The sequence below is a fragment of the Melospiza melodia genome, chromosome 24, assembly GCF_035770615.1.
Source record: "Melospiza melodia melodia isolate bMelMel2 chromosome 24, bMelMel2.pri, whole genome shotgun sequence".
Lineage (NCBI taxonomy): Eukaryota > Metazoa > Chordata > Aves > Passeriformes > Passerellidae > Melospiza > Melospiza melodia.
This window is the reverse complement of record NC_086217.1, coordinates 6,934,031-6,947,286: the sequence shown is the minus strand read 5'-3', so window position 1 is coordinate 6,947,286 and position 13,256 is coordinate 6,934,031. Positions and strand designations below refer to the sequence as shown.

Here is a 13,256-nt window from a genome sequence, read left to right as displayed (position 1 = left end):
AGGAGGAAAACAACAGGAACCAAGTGGCTCTTTAATTTAATGGTGAAAGGCATGCAAAAAAAAAAAACCACAACAGCAACAAGAAACTGAAGCCAGATGCAAATGTGACAACCTAGGCAAGTTTTTAACAAGATGGTGAAGAACTGCCTGCAATTCTCCGGCTCATTGTGCCTCACATCCAGAAGGGGAGCGTTCCTGGGGATGTGCTTCAGCTGCACACAAGCTGCTCTCAGCACAGCAAGGAGAGCTGGGCTCACCTCTGCCCAGGGACTGAGGGCTTTGTTTGATGCCTTTCAGGAGCAGAACTGGCTCTTGAGATTGCCCACAGAGGAGGGATGGTGCCACCCTGTTTCTTTGGGCATGGGAGGGTGGGAGGTGGCTGATGTCCAAGCACAGATGTGGGAGAAGCCTCAGGTGTCTCTGTCCATTAACCCTTGCAGACAGTGCTGTCACCTCCATCCCTCCCCCTGAGCAATCCAGCGACCAGTGCTGGAGCCACCCTCCCCTTCTGGACACTCCAGTGCCAGAGGAAAGCCAGGAAAAAAGAGAGCAAGCACTGAGAATGAGGGAGCACAGCCACAGATGTCCCCATGGAGAGGCCAGGAAAAAAGAGAGCAAGCACTGAGAATGAGGGAGCACAGCCACAGATGTCCCCATGGAGAGGCTGAGCAGCCCCTGCAGCCAGGGGACAGGAGTCAGCTGTCACCTGTGTTCTCCAGGAGGTATTTCAGGGAGCACTCAATGGCAGTGAAGAATCCATCCAGAACTATCTCATCCACACAATCCAAATACCCCTTCCAGGCATCAGAGGCTGGCTCTGCACGTAGGAGGCTCTGGTTTTCCTGGGACACAAAGAAGATTCCTTCACACACAACAGGGCTGAGTGTGTCCAAAAATCCTCCTTGAGTGAAATACAGGTTTACTAAGTGTGGGTAAGGAGGTGCTGATGCTGAAAGCTGATGCTTTGTGAAGGCATCCCTGCCCCACAGCCAAGGGCTGATGCTGGGCACCACAGCAGTGCCAGCCTGGTTGAGGTGGATCTTCCTATTGGGGCATGGCCACAATTTGCTCCTGTGAAGGGCTGCTTGGTCTCCAGGAACATGTCAAGGTCAAAATGGAAGGCAGAAGAGCCTTAGAAGGTCTTCCATGTGTTTTCTTCCCTCTTCTCTGAGGCCACGGGACTTGGGGCTGCTTTGCACCCCTAGGGCAGGGAGAACTGGGGGTCTCAAAAGCCCATCCTGATGAACCCATCTGGTTCTCTTCAGAGCCCAAGGCCTCTGACATGACCCTCAGGAGAGGGCTGGGCCCATAACCTATCTCCTCCAGGCCAGGGGCCGTCCCTGACATGCACAACACCTGGCTCCAGGCAGGTGAGGAGCAGAGCTTTGGGCTTTCTCCTGGCCTGCAGAGGACTCTGAGCTCTGGCAAAACTGCTGGGAAGCACCAAGGTTTGGGAGAGCAGTTTCTCCCCTGTCACTCAGCTTCTCCCTGGGTGCTCAGCATCACCTCCTGCTGCACAGAGGGACAGAGCTTGAAAACAAAGGGTCAGCCAGAGCCCCTGGTCCCAGGTAACACCTCAGAGGGGATTTTTCCTTTCCTTGGAGCAGCATCCCAATCCCGATGCACCACTCCCCTCTAGTGGCTCTCCAGCAGCCAGGGCTGCAGCCAGACCCTTCTCTGTGCTGGAGCTGGTCCTGCCCGGGGCTGGGAGCCCAGCCAGCCCCACACTCCCCCTCAGAGACAGCACCAATTAACTCCGGGGTGGGTTATCAAATGTGTTCAGGGAGTTCATTTCAGGCAAAGCACTCTGGATGTTTCCAGTGCCACAGGGAGCCTCTGAGGAGCCCCCCAGACCTGCAGGTGCCCCCTCACCTCCACCAGGGAGTGGATCCTGTGCCCAGCCTCCCTGACCAGGCTGTAGCGCCGCTCCAGGCGCTCCTGGCACTCCTCCAGGCTCAGCACTGCCTCCCTCTTGGGGTCCCTCCTCTCCAGCATGGGCGATCCCCACGAGCGCACGATGCTCTGGATCTCCTCAACGTTGTCCTTGGCCTTCTGCACCCTCTGCTCCAGGTCACAGACATCACTCACCACCCTGGAGATGTGATTCCAGACACCTGGGGAAGATGAGATGGTTGAGCCTCTATTTCCAGAGCTGCTGGGCCAAGCTCTGGTGTTCTCTCCTTCAGACCTTTCCCCCATGGTCTCACATGTTTCTCATTCATCCTTAAGGTAAGAGATTCACTACCTGGAGCAGCAGAGCCACCTCTACCTCTCCCCTACTGTCACTATGATATTTCCTGAAAAATCCCTTTAAGATTTTTTCTCCTAAGCTGAAAAGCTCAGAAACAAAATATAAACAATAATTATCTGCTGCTGTGGAATGCAACAGGTGCATCTATGATTGGTCTCGTGGTTGTTTCTAATTAATAACCAATCACAATCCATCTATCTCAGACTGTCTAGTCAGTCACAAAATTTTAATATCATTCTGATTCCATTCCTTGCTAACTTTCTAATGAAATAATTTCTTCTATTCTTTTAATATAGTTTTAATATACTATACTACAATATACTATAATATACTATAATGCCATGGAATAGAGATGACATTGTTGAGAGAGAGATTGAACTGGAAAAAAGTTTCAACAAGTTTCAAAATGTAGATTTGCAAAAGGACCAGGTATTTTAGAGAATTAGAATTGTGAAAGATACATTGTAACATGACGTGGGGTAAAAATAAAGGTGATTGGTGTTAAATATATTTAAAATATAGGTGATTGGTGTTAAATATAGGTAATATAGGTAAGAATACAGTTAAGAATACAGGGGATTTGTGTTAAATACAGGTAAAAATAGAGGTGATTGGTGTTAGAAGTAACAGCAGCATTGTGGGCCAAAAGTTAATAGGCTGAAAAAGATTTATAAAGTATTGTAACCAGGAAACTGGTTGGCTTCTGATGGAATGGAGTTGAGTTTTACATTTGTCTCACTATTCATTGAAACTGATGATGCAATAAAATATTTTAGAACACCTCTCAGCTGCCCCATCTCAGTAAAAGCTGGGAAAACCAACACCACGCAGAGCCAGCTCACCCTCTGTCTTCCAGGTCAGCGTTTCTTCTGCCTCTCTCAGCCTCACGTCGATGTCCTGCAGCTGGCCCTGCACCAGAGGATGTTCCACCTCCAGCAGGGACCTCAGGACCTTGTTGTAGCTGTTGGCCATCAGCTCCAGGCTGGCCACCAGCTGCCAGAGGGATTCCTTGCAGGAATGGAGCTCAGCTGCTGCCGGGGGGATGGCTCCTGCCCCGCTGCGCCTCAGGTAGGTCACCTCCCTGAGCACGGCCACCAGCTGGGGAGGCAAGGCACAGAGCTGGGCTCAGCACGGCCCTAACAGCTCCTGGCAGTCCCTACAACCTGTTCTGATCATCACAGGGTGTTCCTGCTGGTCAGTACGGCCCTGCCAGCTCCTTCTGACCATCACAGGGGTTTCTGCTGGTCAGCTAAGCCCTCCCAGCTCCTTCTGACCATCACAGGGGTTTCTGCTGGTCAGCTAAGCCCTCCCAGCTCCTGGAACTCCCTCCAGCCCCTTCTGCTGGTGCTGCTGGTCAGCATGGCCCTGCCACCTCCTGGAACTCTCTGCAACCCCTTTGCTGGTCAACACAGCCCTGCCAGCTCCTGGAACTCCCTCCAACCCCTTTGCTGGTCAGCAAAGCCCTGCCAGCTCCTGGCATTCCCTCCAAATCCTTCTGCTGGTCCTGCTGGTTTATTCCCAAAGCACCAAGCTGGAAAGGGCCTGGACAGCTCTTGGCCTGTTTCCCATTGATCTCTGACTCTGGATTCCTTCCCAGCTCTGTTAAGCACCCACCAGCCTCCTCTAAAAGCCACCATCACCTCTGGTGCTCTCAGCCGTCCCCAGCCATGTGCTTCCCCTCTCAGATGGAGGCTGAGCCCCATCACAAGTCCCAGCAATGCTGTTCTGCAAGAGCCATTGGCCATTATTAAAGTGAAAGATAAGATAGCTCCAGCTCTCTTGGTTTGCTGGGCTGGTTGGTATAAAAAAATAATTTAAAAATAGCACCATGGCCTCAAACCCACTCTGATGCCATCAAAGATTTCTGGAGTCACAAAACAAACGTTCCCTGGGTTTTTCACACCCTTTGAAGCTCAGGTTTCAGGTACACACCACATGAATGTGTGTCTCTAGATGATGTTCCATCACTCCCCACACCAGTATCAAGCAGTATGGTGTGGACATGCTGTCACACCTCTGGCTCCTGAGGGACTTCAGCCACTGCCTTAAACCAGAATTTGCTCTGCTTAAACTCAGTGCTGGTATTACAGAGCAGATCTATCATAGAGCCTTGTTGCCCCCATGGGAGGGGTTCCACAGAGCACAGAGACCCCCCCCCCCACAGCACATGTCCCCCCACAGCTTGGGGACATGTCCTGGGGGGCTGGAGGGGCAGCAGCTCTTACCTGGGGATCAAAATTGACCCGGATCAGTTTGGTCTGTGCCTCTCGCCGGATGAGAGGCTGGGCCAGGTTGTACTGGGATTTCTCTGACACTGTCTGGGACCAGTCCAAATACAGCTTCTCCTGATACCTGCCAGAAGAGAGAAACTTGCACCACACAGTTACCAGACCAGAGGGTGCGGCTGTAACTGAGTGGAGGCCAAGTCCACTCTGAGGACTGAAAAATGTGAAGGAATCTTCAAAACCCACCTATGCCACCTCAACAACAAGGCAAACACCCAAAAGAACAGTGGCAGCACCAACTCAGGAGGGCACAGCTCTCTCAGGTACCAGTTTTAGCAGAGAATTCAGATTTGGAGATGGACTTTCCAAAGCATTTAGCCTGATGTGATGTATCAGCAGCTGGGGGTTTCCAAGGTCTGAGCAGGGCAGATTCCTGATGCCCCAGGGATGATGGAGTGGCTGAAGCTGAGCTCACCTGGCTGGGTGAGGCCATGGCACCCCTGGCATGGGTGCACAGAGGGCAGAGGAGGGCTCCTGGCATCTCACAGGGCATGGACAGCCCCTCCCCAGTGACAAAGTCTGCTCTGAATGACCTTGTCACCTGAGCACCCAGGACACAGCATCTCGAGGTGCTCACCCCACACCACCTGTGGGGCAGCTCCTCTCTGCAAGGCCCTGCTGAACTCCCCAGCCTTGCTCTGGTGATGGGAACAGGGTTCTCTCTGCCCATCCTGCAGCACCCAGGGTGGGCTCAGCTCATCCCAGCTCCCTCCAGTGTGCATGGGGAGCAGGACCCTGCAGGGATCCAGGTCAAAGACATCTTTTATGAAAAATCTTTTCTTTAGGATTTTTTCCTCCTGAAAAGCTGAGAGGCCTCAGGAACAAAACGTAAACATTGGTTATCTGCTGCTGTGGAATGCAACAGGTGCATCTGGGATTGGTCTCATCTGGTTATTTCTAATTAATGGCCAATCACAGTCAGCTGCCTCAGACAGAGAGTCTGAGTCACAAGCCTTTGTTATAATTCATTCTTTTTCTATTCTTAGCCAGCCTTCTGATGAAACCTTTTCTTCCATTCTTTTAGTATAGTTTTAATATAATATATATCATAAAATAATAAATCAAGCCTTCTGAAACATGAAGTCAGATCCTCATCTCTTCGCTCATCCTCGGACCCCTGTGAACACCGTCACAGTGGGAAGGGGTTCCTCTCAAGGGACAGCCCAGAGCAACCAGGTGAAACATCAAACACTGAGATGCCAAGTCCTGGGCAGTCACCCCCAGCTCCAACTGTGGAATATCCACATTGCAGCCACTGCAAACACAGCCAGGGAGAGAACAGAGACTTCTCCCAGCCCAGGTGTTCCACCAGGGCAGCTCCTCCACCCCACTGCAGCTCCTTCTGAAGCTCCTGCTGGGCTGCAGAGCCCCTGTTCCCCCTGCAGGAATCTCACTTGAAGCCATCCCAGCAAACCTGAGGCACCCAGTGCCAGCTCCCCGCTCCTCTCCAGGCAGGGAATTCCCTTGGGCTTAGAGAGGGACACTGCCAAGCCCTGGGCTGCCAAATGTTCTGGCAGGTGGCTCAGGGGAGGGGAAGCTTTCCTGAGCCCCCTGTACCTGTCGAGCAGCTGGATCATCTCTTCATATTTCTGCATCACCAATCTTCCACGGGCAGAGTCCAAGCTCCTGGCAGCACAACAGACAGGGGTTCATCACCTTCAGTCCTGGGGGCTGGAATCTGCATTTCCCCCTTCCCATGGTCCCCCACAGCCTGCAGGCACAATCAGCCTGGATTTCACCCCAAATCCTCTCCTGCCCAAGGCTGCCCAGCCCCCTGGGCTCTCTCTCAGGTGTTTCCCTGCTGTAAAATGGGGAGAAGCAGCTAAGATGGGAGAAAGAGCCAGGGCTGCTGGAAAAATCACTATAATGTTACCAAACATCACTTTTGAACATTTTGCCCTTGGCAGTTTTCTGTCACAGTTGTGCTCCGCTAAATGCAGGTCACAGCTGTGAGAATGACTGTTTATAAAATGTATAAAATGCATTTCTATATAATGTATAGAAAAAATATAAAATATATGCAATAACATACTATATAGTTAATATATATAATATAAATCTATATATACACATATCTTCATTTTTCCTTTTCAATCCTTTCTCCCCCTCGAGCTGCACATGGGAAAGAGCCTCACACCACCCTGCTGAAGGACTTGTCTTTAACTGCTCTACAGAGAGGGGCAAAATCAATGCTAAATGCAGCAGGGACCATGAGAATTCCAGCCCTGTTTGTTTTCCTGATCTTGGGTGATTGTTCCTTTGTTTAATTCTGAGAAAGTTATCACCAAAGAGCTGGGCTGCTCCCAACTGGGTCCTGGAGGAATTACAGTGGGAAAGGTTGCAATATCTATTTTAATTACAACCTAGGGCTCTGTTAAAAGCTGAGGAGCCTATCTACTGTCCCACTGTGCCTCTCAATCACTTAATAACCAACCCAATTAAAAAACTTCTTCAAAAAAAAAGATGGCAGGGAAGTGAACGGCTCCAGGGCACCTCTTCAATTCTCACCTCCTCACTAAGGACTGCTTCAGCTGCAGCCATTTGTAGGGGGATAGAATATAAGTAAATAAAGGTAGTATAGCAAGTAATCTTACCCCCTAAAAAGTTGCAGCTGGGTTAATTAGCAAAGATTAGGAGCAGGCCTGATTTAACAGGCCACAGCTGTAAACAATAAGAAGATAATTATAAAAGAATGGATTGGTTGGTTGAGGGGGAACTGGAGTCAGTTGGCTGCTGCGAGGACAAGGAGGAGTCAGTGCCTAGAGGAGATGCCTACAAGAAACATGAGGGAGGTACAAAACTGGCAGTATGGAACCTTTGCAATATAATGACAATAGAACTCTTGCACTATAATGACAACAGCCATCGGATAGCATTCAACACAGAGAGAACCCCCAGAGAGAGGTTTCCAGATGGTCCCAGCCCATCCGGAGCAGACACTCACAGCCCTGGGACGTGCCGCAGGTGCTCCAAGGGCCGCTGGATCCGCGCGCGCAGCTCCTGCGCCCAGCCCAGCGCTCCGGCCACGGGAGGGGCGTTCTTGTGCAGGGGGGGGAACCCTGCAGGGCACAGGGGACAGATTCCATCAGCCCTTAACCCCACAGCCCACCCATAGAGCTGCCCTGGCTCCAGGCTCCCTCCCTGAAATCCAGCCTCTGTCACCCCATGGAGGTCTGCTGTCGCAGACATCTTTTATGAAAAATCCTTTCCTTAGGAATTTTCCTCATGAGAATCTGAGAGGCCTCAGGAACAAAATGTGAACATTGGTTATCTGTTGCTGTGGAATGCAGCAGGTAGGTCTTTGATTGGCCCATGTTGGATGTTTCTAATTAATGGCCAAACACAGTCAGCTGGCTCGGACAGAGAGTGCGAGACAGAGCCTTTGTTATCATTCTTTCCTATTCTCTTCTTAGCTGGCCTTCTGATGAAATCCTTTCTTCTATTCTTTTAGTATAGTTTTAATGCAATATAAATCATAAAATAATAAATCAGCCTTCTGAAACACGGAGTCAGATCCTCATCTCTTCGCTCATCCTCGGACCCCTGTGAACACCATCACAGTCTGTGACCTACAACCCCCCCTGTGGATTTGCAATAAGGGATCAGAGGAGAAGCCTGGCATGTTCTGGAACCAGACTGAGGTGAATTCTCTGCTTCCCATGGACACTGAGGAAGGGATTTCTGGCTGGAAGCTGGCTGTGGCCATGTCAACTCAGAGCCACAGAACAGAGCTCCCCAAAGTCACAGCGAATGTTGGACTCGCCCTCCATGAATCTACCCATTCCCCTTGTTAACCTGCACTGGTTCCATCAGTGCTTCCTCTCCTGCAACTTCTCTGCTTCCAGAGCAGTCTTCCTGACACAAATTTACCTATTCCCTTCTGTGCCAGCATTCCCAGGGAATAACAAACCTGGGAAAGGCTGAACAAACCCCAGATTCCAACCTCCCCCTTCCATTTCCACCATTACCCACACATCACACATGTACATTTCGAACAAGGACATTGGCATTGCTTTAATGCCACCAACAGGGCATTCCCAGGCACTTCCCACCAGGAAAGCTGAAATCCTTTGCCATTTGGGAAGTTCTGGTGTCCTTAGCAAAAGCAAATTATTTCCCCCCATCTAAATGAGCCTAAATGCAGTTTCCTGTAAAATCCATTTTCCTCCTGACATGGCACCCACCGAGCTGCAGCCCTGACTGGGTGTGCCTGCTGTAGGTGAGCCTGGCCTGGTCCAGGGCAGAGCTGAACATGCTGAGCAGGACAGGGACCTTGTCAGCAGCAACTGCAGCAATCCCAGGGCGCTCCAGAAGGTTCTGGAACATGGCCAGCAGCTGTGCAGGGAAGGAGCAGGGAAAGAATGGGAAAAATCAAACTCCTGCACAAAGTCCCATTGGGATTTTCCTCACTGATGCAGCTCCTCAGTAACTCCGAGGTCTGCCCTGATGGACATTTGTCAAAGGGTACGTTTTTCCCCTGCTTTCCCAAGTAGTTCCTGCCTTTCATGGAGTCATTAAGGTTTGAAAAGAACTCCAAGATCACCTTTGACTGATCCCACCACTAAACCATATCACAAAGGATGTCTTTGTTACAGAAATGCTCAGGCCTGTTCCGTGGGTGAACCATATTTCAATTGTAATTCTTCAAAATTTTCTATTTAAAAAAACACCGAAACAACTTAAAGATAAATGTTATGACTTACCATTTTCTATAGTAATTTTTACAATTATTCAGATTTTTTTTTTCATACAATACCATTTACTTTCTCTGCAGGATAGATTCACTGGTAAACAAAGCCTCTTCATTTCTGGAAAACCTCAATTTTCAGGGTTGAAATTAATCCATGTATTAACAAATTTATATTAACCATGTTCACCTGCTTTTAACAACAGTTTTCACCAGGAAATCAGAGAATCACAGAATGGTTTGGGTTGGAAGGGACCTTAAAGGCCAGCTCATTCCACCCTGCCATGGGCAGGGACACCTCCACTAGACCAGGGTGCTCCAAGCCCTGTCCAACCTGGCCTTGGAACTCAGAGCAGCCTTTCCTCCAGCTCCCAGGCCAACCAGAGCCACTCCTACCATCCAAAATCCTGATGTGAATCATTTCTCTGGCTGCTCTTCCCCCAACTGAGCAAACTCTGCTGTTTGTGTCAAGAAATGAGGAGCAGGGACACTCCCAGCTCCAGGGCTCAAGAGGGACCCACAGGGCTGAGCATCCCTGCCCAAGCCCAACCCGATCCAACCCAGTGTCACTGTCCCCTTGTCCATCCCAATGTCACCACCCCCAATCCATCCCAATGTCACTGTCCCAAAGTCTAACCCAAAATGTCACTGTCCCCAAATCCATCCCAGTGTCACCATTCCCAATCCAACCCAATGTCACTGTCCCCAGTCCATCCCAATGTCACAGTCCCTTTGTCCATCCCAATGTCACTGTCCCCTTGTCCATGCCACGGGCACAGCCTGCAGCTGCAGCCCTGTCTGGGCTCTCAGTGGGGCTCCCAGGGAGGGAGGGGAAGCACAGACAGACAGACAGACAGACAGACAGACCTTGAAGATGTGCTCCATGCCCGGGGCGTCGCTGAAGGCCTGGCTGAACACGGTGCCCAGCCGCCGGTCGATGTCCTGCACCTTCTGCTGGAATTCCAGGGCATCCTGCTCAAACTCCTGTGGGGAGGGCAGCAGCAGGTCCTGGGCTGGGAGAGGGCACTGGGGAGGTGCCTGTCACCCCCCTGTCACCTCCCTGCCCAGAGCTGTTTGCTCTCCTTATTCACCAGGAACACATTCAGTATATTTGTAGTTTAGAGACAGAAATGTGTCCAGAATCAACTGTGCTGTGCAGCAGCAAGAGACACTTGCATTTGGCTCCTGCCCAACAGGTCCAGAGGTAATTGAGTCTCTTAACTGTTGCTGTCCAAGTGAAGATGAAAAGCAGCATCTTTCATGGCTTTTAAAATGGGATTGTGTGTTTGTGGGGAAAAACAATCTGAAGTAAAACACACTCTTGTAAAGCAGAGCAAAGAATGAATGTATGTATAAACTGAATGGATGTATAATCTTATTCACCAGGAATTTAAACACTCCTCCACAGTCAAGGACACTTCTGTCCCATCCCATGGCTGAGCTCAAGGCCCCCCAGGATGGACCCACAGTCCAACAAGTCCTAAGCTCAGCTGGAGGCAAGACAGGAGGTGTCTCCACACTCTATTACCCTGAACTGGCCTGAAGACCATGCCACCACCCCAAAAACCCACAGCAGCTCAAAATCACTGAACCAGCAAGGTATGCTGGACTTCAGCTGTGCTAGGGGAACTTTAGGTTGGACATCAGGAAAAAATTCTTCACTGGAAGAGTCATTGGGCACTGGAATCATCTGCCCAGGGAGGTGGGGAAGTCAGTGGCATGTTAAAAAGAGCAGGGATGTGGCACTCAGTGCCATGGTTTAGCTGATGAGGAGTGTTGGGGCACAGTTTGGACTCAATGCCCTCAAAGGTCTGTTCCAGCCTGGTTCGTGGTGTGTTTCTGAGATGTGAAGCTGCAAGAACTGCCAAGTGCCTGCAGAGAAGGCCAGCAGCTCCCTGTCCCCTGCAGGGACAGATCAGAGCACCACAAAGGGAGGAAGGAGCTGGAAGGAGGAGCCAGCTCTGCTGCAGAGGGAGCTGCTCCCTGGAGAGGAGGATGAGCTGCTGCCATCCCCACAGGGGCCCCACCTACCCCGTTGGCCAGGTCCAGGCAGTCGTAGGCTCGCTCTGAGAACACCTGGTAGCACTCCTGGAACTCCTCGTGCATGGCCAGCACCTGCTGGCCCAGGGCCTTCCCTCTCATGCCCCCAAACTCAATCTTCTCCAGCTGGGCCAGGTCCAGGGCTGTGCTCAGGAGGCCCTGCAGAGCCAGAGGAGGCACACGCAGCTTCAGCCACAAGCATATGACAAGTTAGCACAGCACAGAGCCATGTTTGCTCCTGGGGCACCCTGAGGGTGCTCAGGGTGGGATCAGAATGAGCTTTCAGGTCCCTTCCAACCTTCCCTTCCAACCCAAACCACCCTGTGATTCTACAATTGAGTGATTTTAAAACAGATGCCATCCACTGTGCTTTTCAACACAGCTCCTGAAGGAAGGAGCAGAGTTTCACAGTGTGGTTAAACCAGTAAAACCTTCTGTTCCAGGGCAGGGAATGAGAGAAGGAGAAAAGCAACCCAGACCTTGCCTTGCATAGGCACAAGCAGCCAGTGCAGTGCCCATCTGACCCCCCAGCTGGGAACAGCCCATCCAAAAACAGGGATTGTTGATAGTAAAAGATTTTAAAATAATAGAAAATCTGGGGAGTTTGAAGGAAATTTAGGTTTAGTAGGACCTGGAAAAATTTTAAAGGTTGGCCCTTGGAAATGTTAGCCCTTGTATTTGCTAGATCATGTGAAACTGCACCCGTGTAGTCAGTGTATGATAAATGATATAACTGTGAGATGTGATTAGATGTAATTATTGTTTAAAGAATCATGAGAAACTATATTAGGGGTTTGAGGGGATCACAAGAAATCCATGCTTGGATGAAATCAATATACGCAATAGAACAATGTCGGTTTAATAATTAATATGTAAGTTATGTAATGACAATATAAAATATGTTCAGTCTGAAACCCATGTCGGGTTTGGGTCTGTGTGCTCCTGACATCCAGAGCACTTAATAAAAGCAGCTGCATATTATAATTGATTATGTGTTCCTGAACACTAACAGTGTGCCCAGCAGGTGCAGTGAGCTGGTACCCACAGGAGAGCTCACAGGTGAGCACAGTGTTTGTGTGGCAGCTACACACTGTGTGACAGGCACTCACAGAGCCTCAGCCATGCTGGGCGATGATGGCACTCACAACACCCCCTGTCCCTGCCCTGCCTCACAACCACAGCAAACAGGGACACCTCGGAGCTGGGCACACTCTGGGGTGGGAAGGGATGCCCTGGTGAGGGATCTGGAATGTGTCCCTGCTCCTCCCCAGGCCCTGCTCCCCCCCTAGACCCCCTGTCCAAGTCAGGAGATGCTCCAGGGTGTCCCTGAATGCTCCAGGAAACCTTAGAGCTTGTCCTGGTTTATTCCCAGCTATGCAAAGCATAGTGCCATGACCCCCATGCCCTTGTCCCAACAGGAGCACCAGTCCCAGAGGACCCCTGGGAGCACTGACACAGCCACCAGAAGGACACAGCAGCAAACCTGACACATGCACTGAGCAGGACCTGGGCAAACAAGTCCTGGCCTTGATGTCAGGGGGACCAGAGGGCACAGAGTGATCCCCTGGCACCAGGGAGGGAAGGTGCCAGCCAGGCAGCTCATGGCTGCAGAACCTCTCACCTTCACCATGTGCAGCCTCTGCAGGAAGCTGTCCAGCCTTGCAAACACCAGCCTGGAGGGGAAGTCCCAGCTCCTCACTTGCTGGCCTGGCTCATAGTACAGCTGCAGGTCTGCCCTCCTCTCCTCCAGCGCCCCTTTGAAGGCACTCAGGATGTCAAACACTGTTTGCACCTTGCCCAAGCTCTCCTCCACCTCTCCTTTCAGCAGATCTTCTGGGGACAGGTACACCACAGCCTGGAAGAGCCAAATCACACCAGAGATGGCCCTTTGCTGCCACAGCAAACAGAACAGCTCTGACCCTTCCTCTCAGTCAGAATCCCTTTGGAAGGAAGCACAGGGGAAAGGAAGAGAGAATTCCTGTGGGAGCAGTGG

The 13,256-nt window shown here is 50.9% G+C and overlaps 1 protein-coding gene across 1 annotated transcript in view; it reads right to left on the bottom strand.

Moving 5' to 3' along the window:
• The window catches only part of DNAH9 (dynein axonemal heavy chain 9), a 150,576-nt gene that overhangs the window by 129,013 nt on the left and 8,307 nt on the right, over positions 1 to 13,256 (bottom strand). The window contains exons 7-16 of the mRNA XM_063176093.1: positions 12,885 to 13,118; positions 11,255 to 11,422; positions 10,091 to 10,207; positions 8,721 to 8,871; positions 7,481 to 7,595; positions 6,094 to 6,162; positions 4,477 to 4,603; positions 3,094 to 3,349; positions 1,873 to 2,114; positions 707 to 842 (exon numbers count right to left, since the gene is read on the bottom strand). Coding sequence (XP_063032163.1) covers positions 707 to 842; positions 1,873 to 2,114; positions 3,094 to 3,349; positions 4,477 to 4,603; positions 6,094 to 6,162; positions 7,481 to 7,595; positions 8,721 to 8,871; positions 10,091 to 10,207; positions 11,255 to 11,422; positions 12,885 to 13,118 — 1,615 coding nt within the window. The remainder of the gene's footprint in view (positions 1 to 706; positions 843 to 1,872; positions 2,115 to 3,093; positions 3,350 to 4,476; positions 4,604 to 6,093; positions 6,163 to 7,480; positions 7,596 to 8,720; positions 8,872 to 10,090; positions 10,208 to 11,254; positions 11,423 to 12,884; positions 13,119 to 13,256) is intronic.